Here is a 22,682-nt window from a genome sequence, read left to right as displayed (position 1 = left end):
TCTCCACAGAGACTGAATCCCACCAAGCAGTCTATATTTCAGTGAGAATGCTGCTGCAAAATTCCATTTAGCACAAGACTCTCTGTTTTACCAAGAAGTCACAGCAAATCGACACCTCTGACCTGCTGTGTGGCAAAGATCCATGTAACAGGATAATCACCCTTCCTCTTTTTGGTAACACAAGAGACTTAGCTGGCAGGTGGCTGTTACAGAGTGGTGTAGTGGAAAAGCAAGTAGACACTGATCTGGAGAACTGGGTTTGATTCCCCACTTCTCCACGTGAGTGGCGAACTCTTAACTGGTGAACTGGATTTGTTTCCCTGCTCCGACACATGATATCCTGCTGGCAAGTGACCTTGGGCCAAGTCACTGTTCTCTCAAGAACTCTCTCAGCCCCATCTACCTCACAAGGTGTCTATTGTGGGAAGAGGAAGGGAAGGAGTTTGTAAGCCGCTTCGAGGGTCCTTACAGAGAGAACAGTGGGGTATGAATCCAAACTCCTCTTCTTCATATGAAAGAAAGACAATGTGTTTTAAAATGGCACTTTTTAATATCCTATTTTTCAATAAAAAAGAAAACAGAACAGCAATTTTGAAAACCACCGCTTTGGTTTTGAAGCAGTTTCTGGAAATGCTGCAAAGTCATTAACTGCAAATCCTACAAGCCCTCCCTACTCTTGATCTTTGAGCTGTTCGTTTCATTCATGAAGCAGAACCAGGGAGCTACTGAAAAGATGAGGATGCCTCATTCCACACTTCTGCAGTCCTGAGAGCACACACAGAGCTCCGGGGCGTTCTTCATGCTTCGCTAAAGCAAAGCAATAAGTCAGTGATGGCAATTCTGTGCTCTGTCGAAATGGACGGCTTGATCAAAAGGTTTAACACAGAATAGTGGGCAGGGGTATGTAAAACAAATAGCTTACTGGAGAAGTGCAAAGGGAAGGCTGCTTTGTTTATGCAAATGGACAAGAAGCCTTTCCTTTACTCATCCCTTTCTGTCGAGGTAACTCTGGTATTGATTCGCCCTCCTTTTAATGTGTCGGAGCATTCAGGTGTTCCACAGTTCTTTTGAAGACAAGGATTAAACAAGGGTATTGATCCGGCAAGCTACACGAGAGACGATGCGCAGTTCACCGAAGTCACTCCTGGCTTCACTGAGGAGAGTTTATTCAACCTGTTTGTTGAAGTGTCGCCTCCAACGGATTGCATCCTCTCCCCTTCCTCTCTGGCAAAGTAGGCACAGGCAAAGAACACAGCCTGACAAGTTTAATACTCAACCCTGCTGTGATTAAGCGGGGACGGGAGGGAACCGTTGATTTATCGGCAGCGTTCGCTTTTTTAACGAATCGCCCATTTAATTAAATAGATATCTGCTTCTCAAAGCTGCCTCGTTTATTCAAAGCTTGCTGTTCTGTTGAAATCTGAGACATCTGGTTGAGGATCTTGATCTTGAGGCTTTTTTTATCTGCTTCGCTCCGTAGATAATGCAGCTGTTGGGAGCGGTGTCTTCCAGGGAAGTAGCGGTAGTTGACCATCATGCCGCAGGCAGCTGTGATGCCGCGGGGGCTCGTGGTCCGCCATCCAGTTCAGGCGCCACAACACGGCGCCATTTTGGAGATGGAAGTTAGCCACGGGATTGAGTGCGTGAACTCACGTGCTTCTCCCTCGTAGAAAGGTACCTGCGACATTGCCGCAGAAGGCAAGGCCGAGCTCTCCCACTCAGTCTCTCCGACCTCACCCACCTCGTTGTCTCAAGTTAGGAGGCTGCTTTTAGCATCGACGGCACCGTCCCCGGTGATCGTGGAGATTTCTTTGGACTCCAGCTCTGTGAAGGGATCACTTCTGCCCTCGTCCTTCGACTGGGAGGAAAAGGAGGCCGATAAGCCACTTGGTGAATCCCGGAATGGGTGAAAGCGTAGAGAAAACTTTCAGCTGAGGAAATTCCACCTGCAGATTTCAAAACAAGGGGGAGGGGAAAAAGCAAGCCAAATATTTGATTATGGGTTCAGCTGAATAAATGGCTCCCAACTACAAGAACAAATGACTTTTTTTTAATGGGAGAAATCAAAACAATGTTTAAACCAGCACGTACAAGCAAGATTGTGACAACATTACCTTCATCAGAGGAGGAGGAAGAGGAGTTTGGATTTATATCCCCCCTTTCTCCCTGCAGGAAACTCAAAGGGGCTTACAATCTCCTTGCCCTTCCCCCCTCACAACAAACACCCTGTGAGGTGGGTGGGGCTGAGAGAGCTCTCGGTAGGCTGTGACTAGCCCAAGGTCACCCAGTTGGCATGTGTGGAGTGTACAGGCTAATCTGAATTCCCCCCAGATAAGCCTCCACAGCTCTGTAGGCGGGTAGAGCTGGGAATCAAACCTGGTTCCTCCAGATTAGATACATGAGCTCTTAACCTCCTAAGCCACTGCTGCTCCAGGACACATCGGCACAGGACAGGGACTTTTTAGTGGCAGCCCCCCAATTATGAAACAACCTCCCCAGGGAAGTGCATCCCCCCCCCCCCCGCCTTTTGTTGATCTTTTGGATGAAATTGAAAGCAGCTTTCTTTAGGATTGCATTTGACTGATTTAATCACAGTTTACTGGCAGTCCTAATTGGAGTTTTTAAATTGTGACCTTTAATATATTTTTATCATTGTTGTTCTACTGATATTGTTCTTTTTTTACTCGCATTTTGTCAAGCAATTGTTTTTAGTTAGTATTGTGTTTCTCACCTCAAGTTCCATAAGAGAGAGCGGTGGCTATAAATAAATAACACAAGGATGCCTCAAGACAGGAGAGAACGTTTAGACACAACTTCACCTCTTTTTCATAACTGCACTTCAAAACACTGTTGAAAGCATGTCTGCTCAGGCAGAGAAATATCTACAGTCCCCCGTTTCTATTTCTGCCCAATAAAATAAATATCCTCTGCCCATGAACCAAATACTGAGGTAGCAAATCAAATTCCCAGCAGAGTAACTTTTATAACATAAAACCGCGATTTCCCCCATTCCCTCACAGATATTAGATGGAACGGCAAGGATACGGGGTTATCCAATTCTTTTCCAACCACCTGAAAATGTCAGATAAGTGATACAAACTTATTCAGCGAATGGAAATATTTCTCATCCTGGCACTGCCACCCTGGCACCCAAGCAACTGTGCCACTCAGCCTTTAGATTCCGGCAATGTGCCACCCTTTGCAGAGAGAGATTCTCTCTACCCTCTGGCTGCAAAGTTATAGAAGAAGAAGAAGAAGAAGAAGAAGAAGAAGAAGAAGAAGAAGAAGAACAAGAAGAAGAAGAAGAAGAAGAAGAAGAAGAAGAAGAAGAAGAAGAAGAAGAAGAAGAAGAAGAAGAAGAAGAAGAAGAAGAAGAGGAGGAGGAGGAGGAGGAGGAGGAGTTTGGATTTATATCCCCCTCCTCCTGCAAGAAGACTCCAAAGGGCTTTCATAAATCTCCTGGTTCTTCCCCTCACACAACAAACACTCTGTGAGGTGGGTGGGCTGAGAGAGCTCCGGAGAAGCTGTGACTAGCCCCAGTGTCACCCAGCTGGCGTGTGGAGTGCCCAGGCTAATCTGAATTCCCAGATAAGCCTCCCCCATTAGTGCTCAAGGTGGCAGAGCTGGGAATCAAACCCGGTTCCTCCAGATTAGATACACGAGCTCTTAACCTCCCACGCCACTGCTGCTCCTTTTAGTGTCTTAGATTCTCTCTACCCTCTGGCTGCAAAGTTATAGAAAGAAAACATTTCACAAAAATAGCATTCTTGCTGCAAACTGGAATAGAATTTGAGGAGAAGCATGACACTGGAGAGACACAGAAAAGGGGCAGGTTTACTCCACGAAGGAGCAGTTCTCAATTATAAATGTCTGCCCAAGGGTCTGGCAACTATAGGATGAGTCAACAGTATGTTAGAGACCACTCTGAGACTAACAAATCCATACCCTCCGCGGCTGAACAAAGATGTAAAGCAATTGTCAGCCATATTTTCGCCATGAAGTTTTGTGGCTGAAAAGCGGAGCAGGCTCCTGGAAAGGCTGTTCATAACCTGAATACCAGAGTGGCACAGCCTAAATAAATGCAGCAGAGGCCAGCGTGTTGGGAATGAATCATCTCTGGGTCCTGAGCAGAGTCTAACAAAGACGTGTGACCTAACAAAAGCTAGCAGAACTTTGCTTCCTCTTCACCCCAAAGTTTGAAAGCCAGGAGCCTGTGGGTAACAAGCTCATGCTTCCAGCTGCATTTCTACGGCTTGTTTTATGTGTTTCAATTTTTCATCCTGGGTAAATGTAATTACTTTACACATCAGTGGTAAATACAAAGGAGTCAAGGCAAGTATGAGTGGTTTAGAGTGCTTGCACTGCCACTGCCACTACACGTCAGGAGCCTCGAGCTCCCCTGTGGTCATCAGATATCCTGGCAGCTGGCTCATGAATCAACTCAGCCATCCATCCATTCCTTGGGTCGGTAAAATGAGTACCTAGCACAGCTAGCTAGGGGTAAAGCAGAATAGCCATGCCAGGGGAAAGCAATGGCAAACTACCCCACAAAAACGGCTTGCCTATGAAATCACTGCTTGCAGTGGTACCCTAGGGTCGAACACGACTGAAGGGGAAACTTTACCTTTAGTAAACACTAAGACAGTAAAAAAAGATCAGCAATTAAAATTTAGAAGGTTCAGTTCAGCAGCAGGTAAAAAGTATCTCCAAAGGTTTAAACAAGGAAGAAAACTGACCATGCACAAACTCGTGATCCACAAATACCTACTCCCCAAAAGCCCAGAAGAACAAAGATGTTTTACCTGGTACCTGCAACTGAATAAGAAAGGCAATGGGTGTTCAACATAGAGTTCCACAGACAAGGAGCCATCACAGAGAAGGCCCTGTTCTTTGGAGCCACCAATCTTGCCTCAGAGCATTTTCAACAGGGTCTCTGTTGCTCATTTTAAGATCTGGGCAGGATCCTTAAGATATCTTGGCTCAAGTCTATTTAGGACTCCATATGTAATGGAAACACTAGTCCATTGCATGTGTACCTTGGAAGAGGTTCTCTAACTACCTGTTTGTGACAAGCAGACTCCCCCACCCCGCACTGTCAATTAAACTAAAGATCAGGTAGGCCAAACATAATGAAAGGGATGGGGGAGAAAGCTAAAAAATATCATCAGTGACAAAGGAAAAGGACAAACCAGTGACTAAAGGAATGTCAACGTTTCCTTGTTTTTGACCTGGAAGTTTGTGCTATTAGCCAAAATTCGAAGCCATCACAACATAAAGGAGATCTTAGCCGAGCCCACGTAAACACCCAATCCTTGGACTACAGGTAAAATTCTCTTAGGCTCTGTGGGACTCAGGCCCCTTTCGCACAGCAATGGGAGAGCGGTTTGCAGGCGGGATAAAGTAACCCACTCGCCTCCTGTCCCGTTCGCATGCCTACAAGCAGGCAGCGAACGGAGCCTGTGGAACAATGCAGGCTGACGTCACGCCTTGGTACAGAGGTGCGTCTTTCAGAAAAACCTCACATCCCATGCTGCATCGCAGCGCGGGGAACACCTTTGAAAACCAGGAAGCAAGCGCCGCAATGCGTTAAAACTAAAGAATCGCTGATAGTGTGATTCTTGAAAACCTGGGCTAGGGAAAACACTGGGGCAGACTCCGCGCTAGGGCGCCGGATCTGTGCAGCGTAAGTTCCCCCCCCACACGGAGACGGGTTTTATACTGGGGTTAGCCTGGGTTTATTGGCCTATGCGAAAGGGGCCTCAGTTCCTTTAGCAGTTTCTGCTCTGCATACATCTGGATTCCTAGATCCCGATTTGCCTTTTAATACTGTTTCTCTTGTTTACCGCACAAAAAAGTAAACCTTGGCATAATTTATGGAGGCAAAGTCTACTGGGGCTTGAGGCAGGGGAGGAAAAAGAACCAAAAAAAATTAATTGTGCCCTTCTTTTATTTTAAAGAATGACAAGACAAATTGGCAAAACGACCCAGTTTTTGTAGTATCTCAGATCTGATGAATGGCGGAGTTTAGAAGCTTATCTTATGCGGCCAGTTCCTGAAGAAAATAATAAATAGATGCAGTAAAGCATGGCCATTTATGCTGCCGCTAAATTGATGTGCTACTTTCCAGGGCTGCTCCTGGTAGAGATCCGTTAATGTTTATTTCCTTGTCAGAAGCCCACACGCCATTAAGAAGCAGGTGCCGGTTCTATTCTTGCCAAGCTGCTTCCTGCAGAAGACGGCAGATTCTTTCTGTTATCGGTGACTCATCTAAAGCAGCAGGAATGGGAGCTCTGCCCCCACACGTCACCCAGAAAACCAGGGCCGGAGTCAGGGAGTTATCCTGGGTGTAAAGGATTAGGGCAGCATCAGCAGCGTCATGAGAGCGGAAAGCTCTTGTCCAAGGTGCCTTGTTAATTCTTACCTTCCGTGTTGCGAAGATTCTAAAGACAGAGTCTTTTGACCTTTCAGAATGCTTGAAGGTCAAAAAGTAATGTAGCGGAAGTGCCTGTGGGACTACATAATTCCCGCTAAGCTTCGGATGAGACTCAAAACATTCCTTTAACTTGTCTCTTGGTCCTTGCTTTGGCAGAAGAAGCAGTAGAGTTGCTTGAGGTTGGCTACTGGACGAAAAGTGTTTTCAGAAATGGCTGTGTGCTCCCAGTCCAGGACACTGTTCATGATTTAGGCATTTCACAGCTACCCTTCCAAAGTCGCTTACATGCCCAAGTACCATGCTGGGTTATGTGGAGGTAAACACGGATGAAGGAATGAGGATGGCCGGCCATCTTCAGTAAACAAAAATGAAAACAAGAAACATGCAGCAGTTCCTTCTACAGCTTGAGGCCAATCTGGGGCAAAAGAAAAGCTCTTAGCATTGCAGTGGTGGCGAACTCCGAGCGGTAACCTTTCGAAGTGACCGAAAAGCTCCAACAAATTGCGTAAACCTCCAAAACCCACTGATTTATCGCGAAAGTGCCAACACGGGCAATTCAACCTGGAATAATTGAGGTTTTAGTTTAGAAAAAAATGGTTGCGGCTACCTCGGATGATGTGTGTTACTCGGGAGTAAGCTTGGTGGTAGTCAGTGGCTTTGGCTTTGAAGCAACCATGCAACTCTCTTCCAACGGGTGAATCATGACTCCTTAGGAGGGTTTTGCTCAGAAGCTAAAGCCTCCATTGCCAGCAACTGAGCTTTACTCCCCAGGTAAAGGGATTGGCGCTTTAGTTCTTCGCACTGTGATGAAAAAATTCACAGTGGGGTTTAACCAGCACTTAACAGGGGTTTTACCTTCCACACCTCGCTTCCCAAAATTCAGGCTTTTCATAGGTTTAATGCTAATAATCGAAGCTCCAGTGGCCCAGGCCAGCTCTAGATGTGGGGACTCTGTGTGTGCCCACAGAGAAGGCTCTGAGTGCCACCTCTGGCACCCGTGCCATAGGTTCGCCATCACTGCTCTAGCAGTATTATGAAGATGAAGTATTTAAACTGTTTTAATGAGAGTATCTTTTGATATTTTTACAGGTTTCTTCCATTCTTTTTTGAAGTTTCCCCTGCAGGGCAGGACTGGAAACAGGAACGAACAATAGTATAAATAATTTACCAACGCAATGTTGAAAGCTTCTCTCAGCACAGACAGCTTTTTAAAACAATCTCTCTCTTTTTGGCCATCTAGGGCACAGCTCAGCAAGGGCGAGTGATCATATATGAACTCCCTAGTAGTTAAGATAATGGGAAGAGCACCACATGAAATAGGACAAAACTGAAGTAGGTCAAAGGTCCCATTCCTTGGCAACACATCTGTTCCTGTCTCCCAGCTCTGGACTTTGCTTTCTCAAATTTCTGGGAGGTTAGGAGGAGCAGGAGTTTGGATTTATATCCCCCCTTTCTCTCCTGCAAAGGGCTTACAACCTCCTTTCCCATCCCAGCCACAACAAACACCCTGTGAGGTGGGTGCGGCTGAGAGAGCTCCGAAGAACTGTGACTAGCCCAAGATAACCAAGCTGGTGTGTATTGGAGTGCACAAGCTAATCTGGTTCACCAGATAAGCCTCCACAGCTCAACTGGCAGAGTGGGGAATCAAACCTGGTTCTCCAGATTAGAGTGCACCTGCTCTTAACCACTACACCATGCTGACTCACACATTCCTTTTGGCTACTCCAAGAGTAGGTTTTTTGGTTGCAAAGTTGCAGCTGACTTATGGTGACCCCCTACAGGGTTTTCAAGACAAACAGAAGTTATTTGTTGCCATCTGCCCCGCGTAATAACCCTAGTCTTCCTAGATCAGTGGTGGCGAGGACCTCTTGCACTCTAGGGATGTTAGGATCTACAATTTTCCAGCCTCTGCTCAAGCGCATGGCCAATTGGCCATGCTGGCAGGGGCTGATGGGAATTGTAGTCCATAACATCTGGAGTGCCAAAGGTTCGCCACCACGGTCCTAGATGGTTGCCCATCCAAGTACTAATCAGGACCAACCGTGCTTAGCTTCCAATGACTATGGCAGAAAATGGGGATATTTTTGGCATCAAGGGATACCACAAAGGGAAATTTGGGTCAAAACCTACTCAGGGTGTTAGCAAAATGAGGATCTATCATTTTATACTGAATCTAAACAACAGTACCTCTGTCAACTACAAATGAAAGCTAATGACAATAACTGGACTCCCTAGGATTTCAAGCCACTGCATTCATTCATTAAAATCGTTCATACCTCTACTCTTACTCTTACCTCTGTAGGTTCATAGGTCTATAAAAAATTCCTGCCCACACATAGAATTTAGGAAAGTCAGTGTTAAAAGAAGGAAAACAGCAACAAAGTTGAATGTACAATTCATCACAACCCCCCCCCCCCGAGTCATTCTGTTTCTCCTTAACGTGACTAAAGATCCATTATAAATACTAAAAGTGGAAATACAGCTCCGAGCTGCTAAACAGTTAAAATTTGCACCACTGCAAAATTGACAGTTCAAAACATCTCTCCCTTCACATTCAGCTACAGTCACAATGGCAATAATTTAACATGTTCTTTTTCTTGGGAAATTAAAAGTTACAGAAGCTTGAAATTAAGTGATTTGGAATTAATCAAATAGATGAGAAAACAAAGCAAATAATGATATATCTTATTTTCCCATGCATTGTTTATTCCCCAAAGGATATTTCAGATCCAACCATGAGAAATGTATTACAACACATTAATATCTGTGGGAATGAACCCCAGGAAATGGAGCAGTACCAAGTAATTCAGTTTGATATTTAAATGAGCAGGCTGCACTTTTAATAAGACAAGTTCTTAACTTATCTGCTTTAAATAGGGTCACAGCATTTAGCAGCTCAAAAAACTCTTTTAGCCAGCATGGTGTAGTGGTGAAGAGCAGGTGGGTTCTAATCTGGAGAACCAGGTTTGATTCCCCACTCCTCCACCCGAGTGGTAGAAGATTATCCAGATGTGTTTCCACACTCCTACATTCCTGCTGGGTGACCTTGGGCTACTGACAGTTCTCACAGAACTCTCTCACCCCCACTTGCCTCACATGGTGTCTGTTCTGGGGAGAAGAAGGGAAAGGAGCTTCTAAGTCACCTTGAGTCTCCTTACAGGAGAGAAAGGTGGGGTACAAATCCAAAACTCTTCTCTCTTTCACTTGCACCTAAAGGGCAGCCAAAAAACCCATCTACACAGCTATTGACCTCACAAAATACAGGGTCACTGAGATTCACACAATCCAAATAAAAGGTGGGTCAGCTTTTGCACCCCAGTGTATACCCAGATCAGATCAATAAATTTACACAAATGGACTACAAGGGAGATTTTTCTACAAGGGGGATTTTTCTGGAGGAGAAAAGAAAGGTTCACAGAAAACTGGCCATTGTAAGTTTTGTGGGCCATGGTCGGGTAGTTTTTGCTCCTAACATTTCACCCACATCAACGACTGTTATTGTCAAAGGCAAGTCACAGCAAGAACATTTCTGTGCCTAGGAGAGAGAGAAACTTTGCCATGACATACCTCTGAAGATGCCAGCCATAGATGCAGGCAAAACATTAGGAGCAAAAACTACCAGGCCACCACCACATAGCCCACAAAACCCACAACAGCCAGTTGATTCCGCTCCTGAAAGTTTAGCCTTAGTTTCTCCAGTTTTCCTATGTGCAGAAAGCTCTCCTTCATGCAAAGTCATGCAGCTATTATCTGAAGCAACATAGTACGGAAATAGGCTTACCATAGCAGACCATAGTAATAGCAAATCAGCTGATCTGATCTCCAGTGGCCAATAAGAAGCCTCTGCAAGGCACAACAGTCTCTTACATGGTCCCACCCACTTTCTAAAAACACTTGGTGGGCATCAGGAAAGTTGCTGGAGACTAATGCACCCATGGGCATCATGTTGGGGACTCCAGCATTAGTGCTTCCAAACATGCAGGTATGCACATACAGAAAACCTGCACACTCAGACCTTTCAGGAATGTGCTAGGAAACCAGTCTTGCACATTCCTAGTACCAAAAAAATCAATTCCTCTGAAAGGAAATAAGGAAATACAAGGAACATTTTAATACGTACCTGAAGTTCCTTAACGACTCGTTTGATGAGGTATGTTCCCAGCTCTACACCCTGAAGGCCCTGTTGAGTCAAACTGATGGAATAGAAAATGGCTGTGGTGATTTTGTCCATATTCTCCATTTCTTGAGAAGGAATCTCCTTCACTATGCCCTGGAAGGTGATAGAAGAGAGTTAATAAAGCCGATCGCCGTACAAAGCCAGAGGTTTCACATCCCATAAATGCGGGCCACAACTCAGCAATCTGGAATGACTCTCGGATGAGCACACTTTTAGCTGGCCTCCTGGAATTTATTATTTTACTCTGTTTTGTCTCTCCATTCCTTCCATTTGCTCTTCAAGCTACGCCCTGTTCCTATCGCGGGCTCAGGGCAGCTTCCAAAATATATAATACTACAATAAAAATCACAAGTTGTAGCAACAATAGAAACTAGAGGGGCAATAACTGGATTTTACATTGGCTTAACGCTATCTCTCTTCGAAGGGTAGACACTGTGGGTTTTGAGGCACTTTGGGGCAACAATTTTATTTATTTATTTCTTGAATTCTTGTAGACCAGCCCCCATCCCTCGTAGGGGTTCTAAGGTGTCAATAAACAATATTCATTGCAATCAGTAAAATTATTAAACCAAAAAAATCTATTAAAATCTATTAAAAGCAGCGGTCAATACAAAGATATCAGGCACCCCAAAACCCAATTTAATTAGAGGCCTCCCTAAGGAAAGGGAACGGCCGGACTCCCCTCTAAGAGGGTAGCATATAGTGGTAATCGAATATAGAGAGACCTATCCCAGCCTTATTTTATTTATTTATTTATTTTATTAGATTTTTATATAATCACCCCATCCCCGGAAGGGCTCATGGGCGTACAACATATATAAAATACAATATAAAAGCAAGTAAACATTGAAACACAATTAAAAGCAATAAAATTTTTCCCAGCTCTTGGTTCCAATTATATAAAAGCTCAGCAAATTAAAATGGAAGGCCCCAGCATTCCTATAGTAAAAAATCCCTCCCCCCCCCTTTAAAGAGGGAGGCATGGCGCAGTCTCATTAGATGATCAGGTGGCCCAGATGTCAGGGCCTAAGAAAGGGGCACTATTACAGCGGCTGGTTCCCTCCAAAGGCCTCGGCAGAACAGTTCTGGCCTTACAGGCCCCAAGGTGAACTCCCTAAGGTCCCGTAGGCCCCGGAGCAGCTGTGGGAGGAAGAAAGCTGCTACAACCCTGCCATACCTGAATACTGCTGGAGATCTCATCCGTAAGCGCCACGTGCAGAACTATCAAGGGCTCGCTGGATATTGCACAGTGGGCAAAGTAGTAGCACCTTCTGTAAGAGCCGACTCGGCGCTTCATATCCACCCAGTTTCTGACAGGATGCACGGCTTCACTGCTGCAAAGAGGCAAGCCAGCCGGGTGAACAATTTATATTTTCATACTGAAGTCAAAAATTCATCAGACAACAGTTACTTCATGTTAACGACCTGAGACTTATTTACCCCATATATCTTCCCACAAGAACAGCAATGCTACCAGCCATCCCTCCTCACAAGGTCACGTATGTACGTGTAGATCTTCAGAAGACCCAAATTCTGCCTTGGGGGTAGGGGAGGAGCTACAGTCTTCTTTAGCACTAATACTCACTAATCTTTGAAAGAATTCTCTCACAAGGTGACTGCCACGTGACCCTCTCCAAGGTTAAGAATCCAGCAGAAAACCATTCTGACAGCATGTTTTTTAGCACTCCATTCATTTCCTGGAATCAGACAAAACAGGGAAAAACTTTAATCAATGAAGGAGGACGAGGATGAGGAGTAGTTTGGATTTATATCCCTCCTTTCTCTCCTGTAAGGAGACTAAAAGGGGCTTAAAATCTCCTTTCCGTCAACAAAACACCCCTGTGAGAGGTGAGTGGGGCTGACAGAGTCTCAAGAACTGTGAGTAGCCCAAGGTCACCCAGCTGGCATGTGTTGGAGTGCACAAACTAATCTGGTTCACCAGATAAGCCTCCACAGAGGCAGAGTGGGAAATCAAACCCGGTTCTCCAGGTTAGAGTGCACCTGCTCTTAATCACTATACCATGCTGGCTCTCAAGAAGAATCTGAACTTGGTTTGTGAGAACCTAGGACAGTGGTGGCGAACCTATGGCACGGGTGCCAGAGGTGGCACTCAGAGCCCTCTCTGTGGGCACGTGCGCACAGAGTTCATTATGTAGGGGGAATGGAAAATCACCCCCCCACACACACACACTCATATATCTAGGCTGGCCTTGCTTCTGAGTAAACCCTAGGGTCGTGATTCACCCATTCGAAGAGTTGCACGATTGCTTCACCAAGCTTACTCCCGAATAACGTACACCTCGGAGCAAGCCGTTTTTTCTAAACTGAAACCTCAGTATTCAGGTTAAATTGCCATGTTGGCACTTTGCAATAAATAAGTGGGTTTTGGGTTGCAATTTTGGCACTCGGTCTCAAAAAGGTTCGCCATCACTGACCTAGGAGAAGCAGGACAGAAGTGAGATAAATGGTGATAACAAGGGACCACCAATCTCTATTGCCCATAAGAACATAAGAACTAGCCTGCTGGATCAGACCAGAGTCCATCCAGTCCAGCACTCTGCTACTCGCAGTGGCCCACCAGATGCCTTTGGGAGCTCACATGCAGGAGGTGAAAGCAATGGCCTTCTGCTGCTGCTACTCCTGAGCACCTGGTCTGCTAAGGCATTTGCAATCTGAGATCAAGGAGGATCAAGATTGGTAGCCATAGATCGACTTCTCCTCCATAAATCTGTCCAAGCCCTTTTTAAAGCTATCCAGGTTAGTGGCCATCACCACCTCCTGTGGCAGCATATTCCAAACACCAATCACACGTTGTGTGAAGAAGTGTTTCCTTTTATTAGTCCTAATTCTTCCCCCCAGCATTTTCAATGAATGCCCCCTGGTTCTAGTATTGTGAGAAAGAGAGAAAAATTTCTCTCTGTCAACATTTTCTACCCCATGCATAATTTTATAGACTTCAATCTATCCCCCCTCAGACGTCTCCTCTCCAAACTAAAGAGTCCCAAACGCTGCAGCCTCTCCTCATAAGGAAGGTGCTCCAGTCCCTCAATCATCCAGCCCAACCCTGGATAGCCCTACCCCCATCCAATCTCAGAAGATAAGCAGGTTGGCCCTGGGCAATGCATGGATGGGAGCCTGAGCAAGTTAATATTAACAGTGATAAATATTAAGTGCTGTCAAGTTGCAACAGACTTATGGTTACCCCTTATGGGATTTTCAAGGCAACTAATGAGCAGAGATGATTTGCCGTTGCTTTCCTTGGCATAGCAACCCTGGCCTGCCATCATGTTTTCCCATCCAGGCACTGATGCAGGCCAACCCTGCTTAACTTCTGAGCTCTATTATAGAAAACTACCAGTTGCTGCCCAACGCTCTATGATAAAAAAAAAACGATGGCTCACCCTAGAGGCCCCAAATTGAGGAGGCACTGTTACCTCGACAGGAAAAAAAGCCTTCTGCAACTGCCAGCAGATTTCTTGAAAAAGGCATCATTTAAGCAACTTCATACCAAACCGTGGATTCTCAGAACAATCCTCAAAGCACAACAATCACAAAGTCTGCAATTAAACCTTTTACAAGCAATAAAATCTGGAAAGTATCTCTAGTCGCGGACCGCTGCAGGTCAGCGCAAGAACGGTAGACGAAAGACGCTGGGTGATAACATCATCTGGTGGAGAGTGCCAGCAGCAGGAGCGCTGGTGTCCGTGCGGTTCCTAGCTTAATTTTGCCGCGTGCGGCTGGTTCCTGGCACCTTTATTATGATTCTAACGGGCGCAGTAGGAAGGGCTGGAACGGGGAATTCCGGGAGAGCGGGAGAGCGGGAGACTGGAGAGATCATCATGTGCATACGCATGATCTCATCTGGCTAAGCTACGTGCGGAGTGAGGAGCATCAGCTGCCTGGGCTCTTCCATCCTCACCTGGGGGCAAGACCATTGTCCCCTTTGTCCGGATTAACCCGGTCGGTTGTGAGCCAGGTAGTTTCATGACCTGCGGACTCCATCGGGGATGAGGGGTGGGGGAGCGGTGCCACCAGAAGGCCGTGAGGGATGCCGGGTGTGCTACAAAGCTGCCTACTTTCACGGTAAAAGCTGCTAGTCAGCAGTGCATCCCTACAGTATCCAGAAGGCACGCAACCAAAAGACAGAGTTCTCCTGTCCAAGGCAATCACTTCCCAACCCCAACCCTCAAATTATAGCTTCAAAAATATTTTAATCCTTTAAATGCTATGTTACTAAACTACAAGCCATACATAACAGAGACATATTTCATTTTATAACAACCCACCAGCATCTTTAATTAAATTAGCTCTTTCCCATTAAAAATTCCATCAAACAAAAATAGCTAAACATATCAGTGGTTATATCGGCACAGATCATGCTTTCAATAGAGAACGTGGCTCTAAAGGCTGTTCTTAAAGAATTTTAATGACATTTCTCTTTTAATTTATTCTTTATTCCATTTGATAAAGTATGAAAACTCAATTCCGTTGTTTTTCTGTCTGTATTCAAAGAAGCACCTTAAAACCTCATACAATCTGCCATAAATTTTACTATATCTGCAGGGGAAAATACCAAGAGAAAGAGACCCCACCATTTGCATCAAACTGTCCAATGAAGAAGAGATGCTTACCACCAGTAGGAAACCTCCAAGGCAATTTTAAATATATCTACTGAAAGGCCAGTGAATATTAGAATGCTTCTTCTTAGCAAAATCGAATTTAAGAGACAGAACACTCAAGAGAATTTCACCAATATGAGAGAACCCCTTGTACTTTCCAGAAACATAAAAATGGTCAGAATATACCTGAAGGGTATGACACCTATAACAACGTCCCTCAAACTTTTTCCTCTCTCCTTTTCTCTGTTCTGGGATCCACAGCCCAGATGCACCCAGACTTCATGCGGTCGTCTACTACATTTGAGGTTCTAACCAACAGCAACATCAGAAAATGGAGGGAATAGTTCCAATTTCTTCCTAAGATCATATATGAGCAAACATCAGCTCACTTCTCCCAAAACTGGTTAGGGATGCTAAAACTACACTCTTCCTCTACTGTACTAGTGTCAGGTATAGGATTCACTCAATGACGGACTCTGGGATTTATCACACAGTAGCCTTTATTGAAAGGAACACTGAACCCTTGGCTTTTGCAAAGCCAGTTCTAAAGCACCCTCCAAATGCTCATAGCTTTATTACCTCTGCTGTCCACTCCCTCCCCTGCCCCCAGCTATGTTAACTAAAAGCGGAAAGATAGGGAGCCATCTGGTTACCCCTTCCTTCACAGAGAAGGCCAGAGATGCGTCTGTCATCTAGTGTTGCAAGAAAAGGGAGTAAGAAGGAATGAAGACTCAGAAACCCAAAGAGGCCCCAGACATTAAGCACACACTGACAACTAGCTTCATTTGAAAACCAAGGCAATCTTAAAGAGTAGTTTTTGACACTTTTCTTGGAAGGAAAAAAGCAACAGAGGCCTCGGGGTGGTTCACGGTGTATGCAAACAACAGCATTGAAGCTTGAATAGATAATAATAGCTATAACCGAAAATAAAAGCACAATAAGCAGATCTCTAATTCGGGGAAGAGTCATCAGCTCTGGAAACAATCTCTCGACAGTCAGACAGCTTGGTTAATTAAATGCCACACAAAACAAGGCGCAGCCTTGCATGCCCTAATCGGAACTGGAAATAGATTCAGCAGGGCATGAATCCCATTCTTGGGGAACTGGTCTCCAAAGAGCATAAGAAGAGCAACCACTGAGAAGACCCTTGCCTTGGGCTAGTCACAGTTCTTCGGAACTCTCAGCCCCACCTACCTCACAAGGTGTCCTCTGTGGGGAAAGAAGCTTACATGGCAGAGAAAGGTGGGGTATAAATCCAAATTATTATTCTTCCATCATGGAGACACAGCAGCAGAGTATTGGACAAAATGCCTTCCCCGGGTGCAGATGGGCACAAAGGAATGACTGCAAAGAGCTGCTGCCCCCCACTCGAATTTTTTTTAAAACAATAACATTAATCTAATTTCCTCCTGTATCTCAACAAGTTCGGTGGAGAATTTCCACAAGTCTTGCTCTTCCTGCAGCAAAGCTCCATCTGCCTAGGACACAGACATTGGTGCATTGAGACTGGTTTTTAAAAAACATGCTGTTCGCGATGGTTTTAATGTTGCTTTGACTTCTACAAGTTTTTGCAGGTGATGAGACTTTTAAAAGAATTCTAGGGGCACATCACTGGCTTGAAATAAAAGCTAAAATTTCCTGCTCTCAAAAAAAAAAAATAGATTGGTCCCTCCATTCTACCCAAGCACATTTTTTTTATATTCTCTCAGCGAGATGCCTTTTTTACCGGATGTCTATAGTGTAGCTGGAAACTTCTTTGCTGGTAGTGACACGCTTCGAACAGAAAGGGCTTGCACCTAGGTCAAAAAAGTATCTTATCATCTCTCCACAAATTATGGCAGGAAGACATTTTACTGGTTTCTTAGCAACTAGTCACACAGAGGAGTCTAGTCATTTTCTCTGGGCCATTGCTCTTGATCCTAAGGTGGACTGTTTGACCTTTAGAGTACTAACCTTTGGAATACAAATTCATCCAACGCTTCAGGGAAATGGCTTTCGCAACTCTATCACTCATTCACATAATACTGTGTTCGGAGTTTCTGCTTAGATGCACAGAGTTTCCAAATTGCACAGGCCACCATATCTATCAATGCTTAGGGAAACTGGTTAAATCCGGCTACCATTCAGCTGACTTTAGCCTTGGCTATGATAGCAAGACCGGCAAGAAAAATACAACAAAACATTGCAAAAAATATATATCACTCAATCATTCTCTAAGCAGCACTTGGCACCACGACCAAAACCAATTCCAATTCTAGAGTAGTTGCAGTCTGTCTTCCAATGCCATGAACTACCTGTGCAAGTATCCCCACTTTCACTTCAAAGAGGGCACAAAGAATAATTTATGCACACGTAGTGGAAACTGTCAAGCAACAGATGGCCTGGTTCCACCAGCTCTAAAAGGACTAAGTGTCAGTGTGACAGGGCAGGCACATGTGGGCTCAATGCAGAGGTTCCTTTGTTGGAACTAAGTTTCTTGCAGTTCTGCCTTTGACTGGCAGGACAGAAATTTCCACACAAGAGTAACTACGTTTAGAATGTGTTGCCAAAGCTAGGGTGGAGATATCTTTTAAAGGCCATCGGATAGGGTAAGAGCTCAATTTTCAGCAGGGATTTAGCAGTTCTCTCCCAGCTGAACCAGAGAGGGGATGACATTTACACCACTGCAGCTAAAACAAGTTTACAGGATCAGGTCTCTTCCCAGTAGGCCTTTTTGCAATGCTCCATCAGCTGGCTGCTGGATTCCTACAAAACCTACGCATCCATGTGCCATTCTCCTGGATGATTATTTTTACTTCTGCTAGGCAGGTGTATGCACTGAGATTTAAAAAAAGGCACTGCAAAAAATCTCTTCCCCACCGAGATCCAGGCAACTCTTCTCCTAGGTCTAGGAAACCACATTTCTAATTTCTGGGTGTTCAAAACAAAGCGTCTCTAGAAACAAGCTTCAAGTTCCCAGTTTTAGGCAAGAATGAAACTCAAGGTTCTTGATGCATTAAGCATTTCAAGTGGCTTTGGATTCTTCTAGTAGTGGTGCATTTCTAGATCACGCTCGCCATAGGGCCCTGCTAGGAAGATTAAAGGGCAGAAGAAATAGAAAGGAAAATAGAGGGCTGTGCAATCTAACCTACCCTCAGAATCACTGTGGATCTAAGCAACTTTTTGCAGTTCTGAAAAGCTTCTTTCTCACAGGCACAAAACTCTGCGTTGGGACCTCTGCACTCCCAAAATATTTAAGTTTCTAGTGCGCTATGCACAGATAAGAAGGGGGGGTTCAAGCGCATTCCATAAATGACATCTACACAACCATATTTATAGGAAAGCACCACTCATCTCCCCGCAAGAATTAGGATTTCCTATTACAAACTTTTAAAATCCCAAGTTTCTGAGAACACATCTTGCTTCATTCCAGGGCAACGGCAGGTTTCAGGTAGCTGTTTCAAGGTTGGCTCAGCCTTCCATGCTTCCAAGGTGGATAAAGGAGTACCCCAGCTTGCAGGGGGTAAAGTGTAGAGAACTGTGGAAGGCAATGGCAAACCACCCCATCAACATAGTCTGCCTGGAATCACCCGTGGGTCAGTAATTAGTACTGTTACTGTTTTTGTGCTCTACTTTGGTATGCCTTGTGATTGCCAAACTTTCTGCAGCATACTGGACACTTCAATTGGGCCAATAACTGTTCCAATAATGGGTGCAAACAGAATCTTGGGTAACTGAGGTGTTAACTTTGACTCCAATAAGAGCTTCACAGTCTCCTCTTCAGGCATATCAAATGCTGTACCAAAAAATGTGACACATTTTCTACCTCCTGTGCAACGTAAGTTTCTCAATGCATACAACTCTTTTATCTCTCTCTCTCGTCCCAACACCCCATGCATTGGATTCCAATATATAGGCATGCATAATTCTTCTCATAGGGAAAAACAGGAAATATTGTAACACTTTTAGAAGACAAACAAACCAGTATTCCAGAAAAGCTTTTAACTAGAATCCATTTCTTCAGGAGGCTACAAGTGGTTCCCTCACCCATTACAAGCTGCTTAAACATCTAGCGCAAAACTAGTGATTTCTTTCATGCGCCTTTCTTAAACTTCAAAAGAGTTGAATTCCCTCACAAAATCACACTTCCCACCTTGTACTTCTCGGCCTCTTGAGTGTGCTGGGTGCTTTTTTTAAAAGAAAAAAAAAATCCACTACATGAATGTTTGTAACAGTGAGGGATCCACTCACTGAACCTTTTAAGGAAATGAGCTGCAGCTCTGAAGAACTTCTATTCTGGAATAAAAATGTATAAGTGTTTTAAGTTGGTGCCACACCTAGTTTTGTTCATCACCCATGAGAGACTCAAGCGATGTAGCATTCTGAAGAAGGCCCCGGGTGCAATCTCCAGTTAAAAGGCTAGCTCAGGATAAGAGGTTAAATGAAAGTCCTCTAATCTAGGACCATGGACAGCAACTGATACAGACAGATCAGTGGGGTGACTCTGTAGATCAGTGGTTCTCAACCTGTGGGTCACAGCCCCTTTCACAGGGGTCGCCTAAGACTCTGCATCAGTGTTCTCCATCTGTAAAATGGATAAATGTTAGGGTTGGGGGTCACCACAACATGAGGAACTGTATTAAAGTGGTCAGCTGCATTAGGAAGGCGTTTGAGATAGTGCCTTCCCCTTCCTGTGTGTTCATTAGGATCGAACAGGACTAAGGCCCGCTTTGTTTCCCTGGCTTAGACTACCTCTTGTGGGGGGAAAATCCAGTGTGTTCCTTTGAGGCTAAAAAGCAGCAAAATGAAAAATAAATAGCAGGAAAGCAAAAAAGCATCTCACTAAAAATCTATAAAGCAATAAGCTAAACAGATCGTGAGGCAAAAGCATACCTACCCAAACTCTATAACGCAACAAAAAAAGCAAGGCATATTACCTAAAATCTATAAAAGCTTTTGAACAAACAAGCAGAAAGCAAAGCTATATTATGCACCGGTAAATTCATAAAGCTATGAGTAAACAAACAAGAAGAACATGTTATCTGAAGTCTATAGAGCAATGAATAAGGATGAAGCAAAGAATATACCTAAAATCTATACAGCAATAAGTAAATGAACTTGAAACAAAACATATAAAGCAATAAGTAAACACGAAACGAAGCATATACTTAAAACCTGTACAGCAATAAGTAAACACAAAGGATATACCTAAAATCTATAAAGCTTTGAGCAAACAAACATGAAGGACAGTACAAGTAAACATAAAGCAAAGCACATACTTCTAGCTTATCAAGCAGTAAGTAAAACGAAGCAAAGACGACACCAAAAATCTATAAAAGCAGTAAGCAAACAAACATGAAGCAATGAAGAAAGACAACGACGCATTCAATAGGAAAACAGTTACAGCAAGTAAGCAAAAACAGGGAGTTGAAAAAGGAACCAAAGCAGCAAATTTTAAAAAGTTACGTAGTTGCAGCTGTCAAATAAAATAACCTGAAAGTGTCCAGCGAAAGCATATGCAGAAAGCGTAGCACAAATAAAAACAAGCTGCTGAAGCAATAAACGTTATATGCAGGGGTGGGATTCAAATAATTTAACAACTGGTTGTTTACAAGAACCATTTTAACAACCGGTTCTGTCGAGGTGGTGCAGACCTGCTGAATCCCACCACTGGTTATATGTGTGTGTGTGTGTACATATGTGCGTGAGTGTATACAGAATACACACACGATGGCAACCAAATTGGAGATAATAAAGGGCAGCCGAAAAGAGGTGGCAAACGGGGTTGATAGTTCCATAGGCAGGGTTTTTCATCCGATGGCCCTCCGAAACGGGTCCAGGACTACAATTCCCATCAGCCCCTGCCAGCATGGCCAAGTGGTAGGGCTCATGGGAATTGTAGTCTATGAACATCTGGAGGGCCGTAGTTTGAAGACCCCTGCTCTGAGGCCCCTTCCCTGGGCCTTACTTCCGAGGAGACCCGCTTCAGGCCTTCCCTCCACACACACACACACACACACCCCAATAAGAAACTGCAGCCCGGGCCCAAAAGGGCGAGCGAGCGCGCGAGCCCACCCTCCTTTCTCACCCGGACGTGCGGCCCCTCGGCCTGGCGGGCAGCCAGGGCTCCGAGCAGGTCCCCGCGGAGCTCCACCAGGAAGCGGAGGCCGCCCTCCCGCCGGCCCAGGTGCTGGAAGAGGCCCCGGTAGCGCGGCGTGAGGTAGTGGCGCAGCCGGTCCTCGGCCTGCAGGAGCCCGCCGGCCTCGTCGCCGCCGCCGCCCTCCGCGCCGGCCCGTTCCCGCTGGAGGCGGGCCACCCTGGCGCTCAGCTCGGCCACCCGCCCGTGGTCGACGCCGAAGTCCCTGGCCAGGCGGCCTAGCAGCTGCGCCCGGGGCGGGCCGCGCTCCAAGGCCCGGTAGTAGCACATGAACTCGGCGCCGCCTTGCTCCAGAGCGGCCCCGGCCGGAGCCGCTGCCTTCCCCCGCGTCTCGTAAGGCGGCAGCGGCGGGACGGCTCGGCGGAGGGCTTCGTCCAGGCCGGCTGGGCCCGAGCAGGCCTCGGTTGCCATGGCGACGGCGATAGGCCGCGGCCGGCCGGAAGCGGGGTAGCGGAAGAGGTGCCGCGCCGCCCAGCCGAGCCACCAGCCGCGCATCCTCCTACTCCACCCCAAGCTGAATCCTCTCCTCCGAAGGCCTTTTCTGAAGGGAGGAGAAACGAAGGAGGCCATTGGCCGCCTCTGAAGGACGTTTCCTCGCGCACCCAATCGGAGCGAAGGATGGGCGGGGAAAGTGCGGGGCCATTCCGAGTGTGGCAAAACAGCGCCGCCCCCTGTCGGGTTCCGCCATGTCTGGAAGGGCAGGAGGAGGAAAGGGCGGTTATTTTGACTTTCTTGCGCGATTGATGGCCTTTTTGGCCACGCCCCCTGCAATGAAGGGCATCGCTTGCAAAAGTGGAAGCTGGCTGTAGGGTTGCCAACTCTGGTTGGGAAAGTCCTGGAGATTCGTGGGTGGAGTCTGGGGAGGTGGAATTTGGGGAGGAAGCTTACCTGGGCTGTCATGTGATAACCTTCCAAAACTGCCATACTTTCCAGAGAAAGTGATCTCTGCCATCTAAATTGGGTGGTGATTCTGGATGGGCTCCAGGCTGGAGGTTGGCAAACCTAGACGTGGTGCTGGATGTGACTCGACAAGTCGTAGTGCAATTCAATAAGTTCTTTATACCTTTGTTTTTTTTAAAAAAAAAAAGCAATTGTACATTTATTGAAAAAATAATAATTTGCACTTCTATTCTATTTAAAATGCCTTTCGCATCCCTTCCCAGTCCGGCTTCCGTGCTGGGCATGGGACAGAGACTGTTCTCACGGCTTCGCATCCCTTCCAGTCCGGGCTTCCGTGCTGGGCATGGGACGGAGACTGTTCTCGCCGCCAGCTACAGATATCAGCTCAGATACAGCCTCGACCGTAGGCGGGCCGGC

At 45.7% G+C, this 22,682-nt stretch overlaps 1 protein-coding gene across 1 annotated transcript; it reads right to left on the bottom strand.

The window, feature by feature from the left end:
- Nucleotides 1-633: 633 nt before the first annotated feature.
- MLYCD (malonyl-CoA decarboxylase) lies at nt 634-21,870 on the bottom strand. Its single transcript, XM_048515798.1, is given in 10 exon segments — nt 634-1,512; nt 1,514-1,570; nt 1,572-1,646; nt 1,648-1,740; nt 1,742-1,867; nt 1,869-1,946; nt 10,554-10,703; nt 11,788-11,944; nt 12,192-12,307; nt 21,297-21,870. Coding segments are annotated over 10 exon segments (1,533 nt in total). The 5' UTR covers nt 21,861-21,870; the 3' UTR covers nt 634-1,395.
- Between the last annotated feature and the right edge of the window lie 812 nt (nt 21,871-22,682).

This window comes from Sphaerodactylus townsendi, linkage group LG14 (assembly GCF_021028975.2).
Source record: "Sphaerodactylus townsendi isolate TG3544 linkage group LG14, MPM_Stown_v2.3, whole genome shotgun sequence".
NCBI lineage: Eukaryota > Metazoa > Chordata > Lepidosauria > Squamata > Sphaerodactylidae > Sphaerodactylus > Sphaerodactylus townsendi.
Note: the sequence above shows the minus strand (reverse complement) of the source record. Positions and strands in the feature narration are given on the sequence as shown.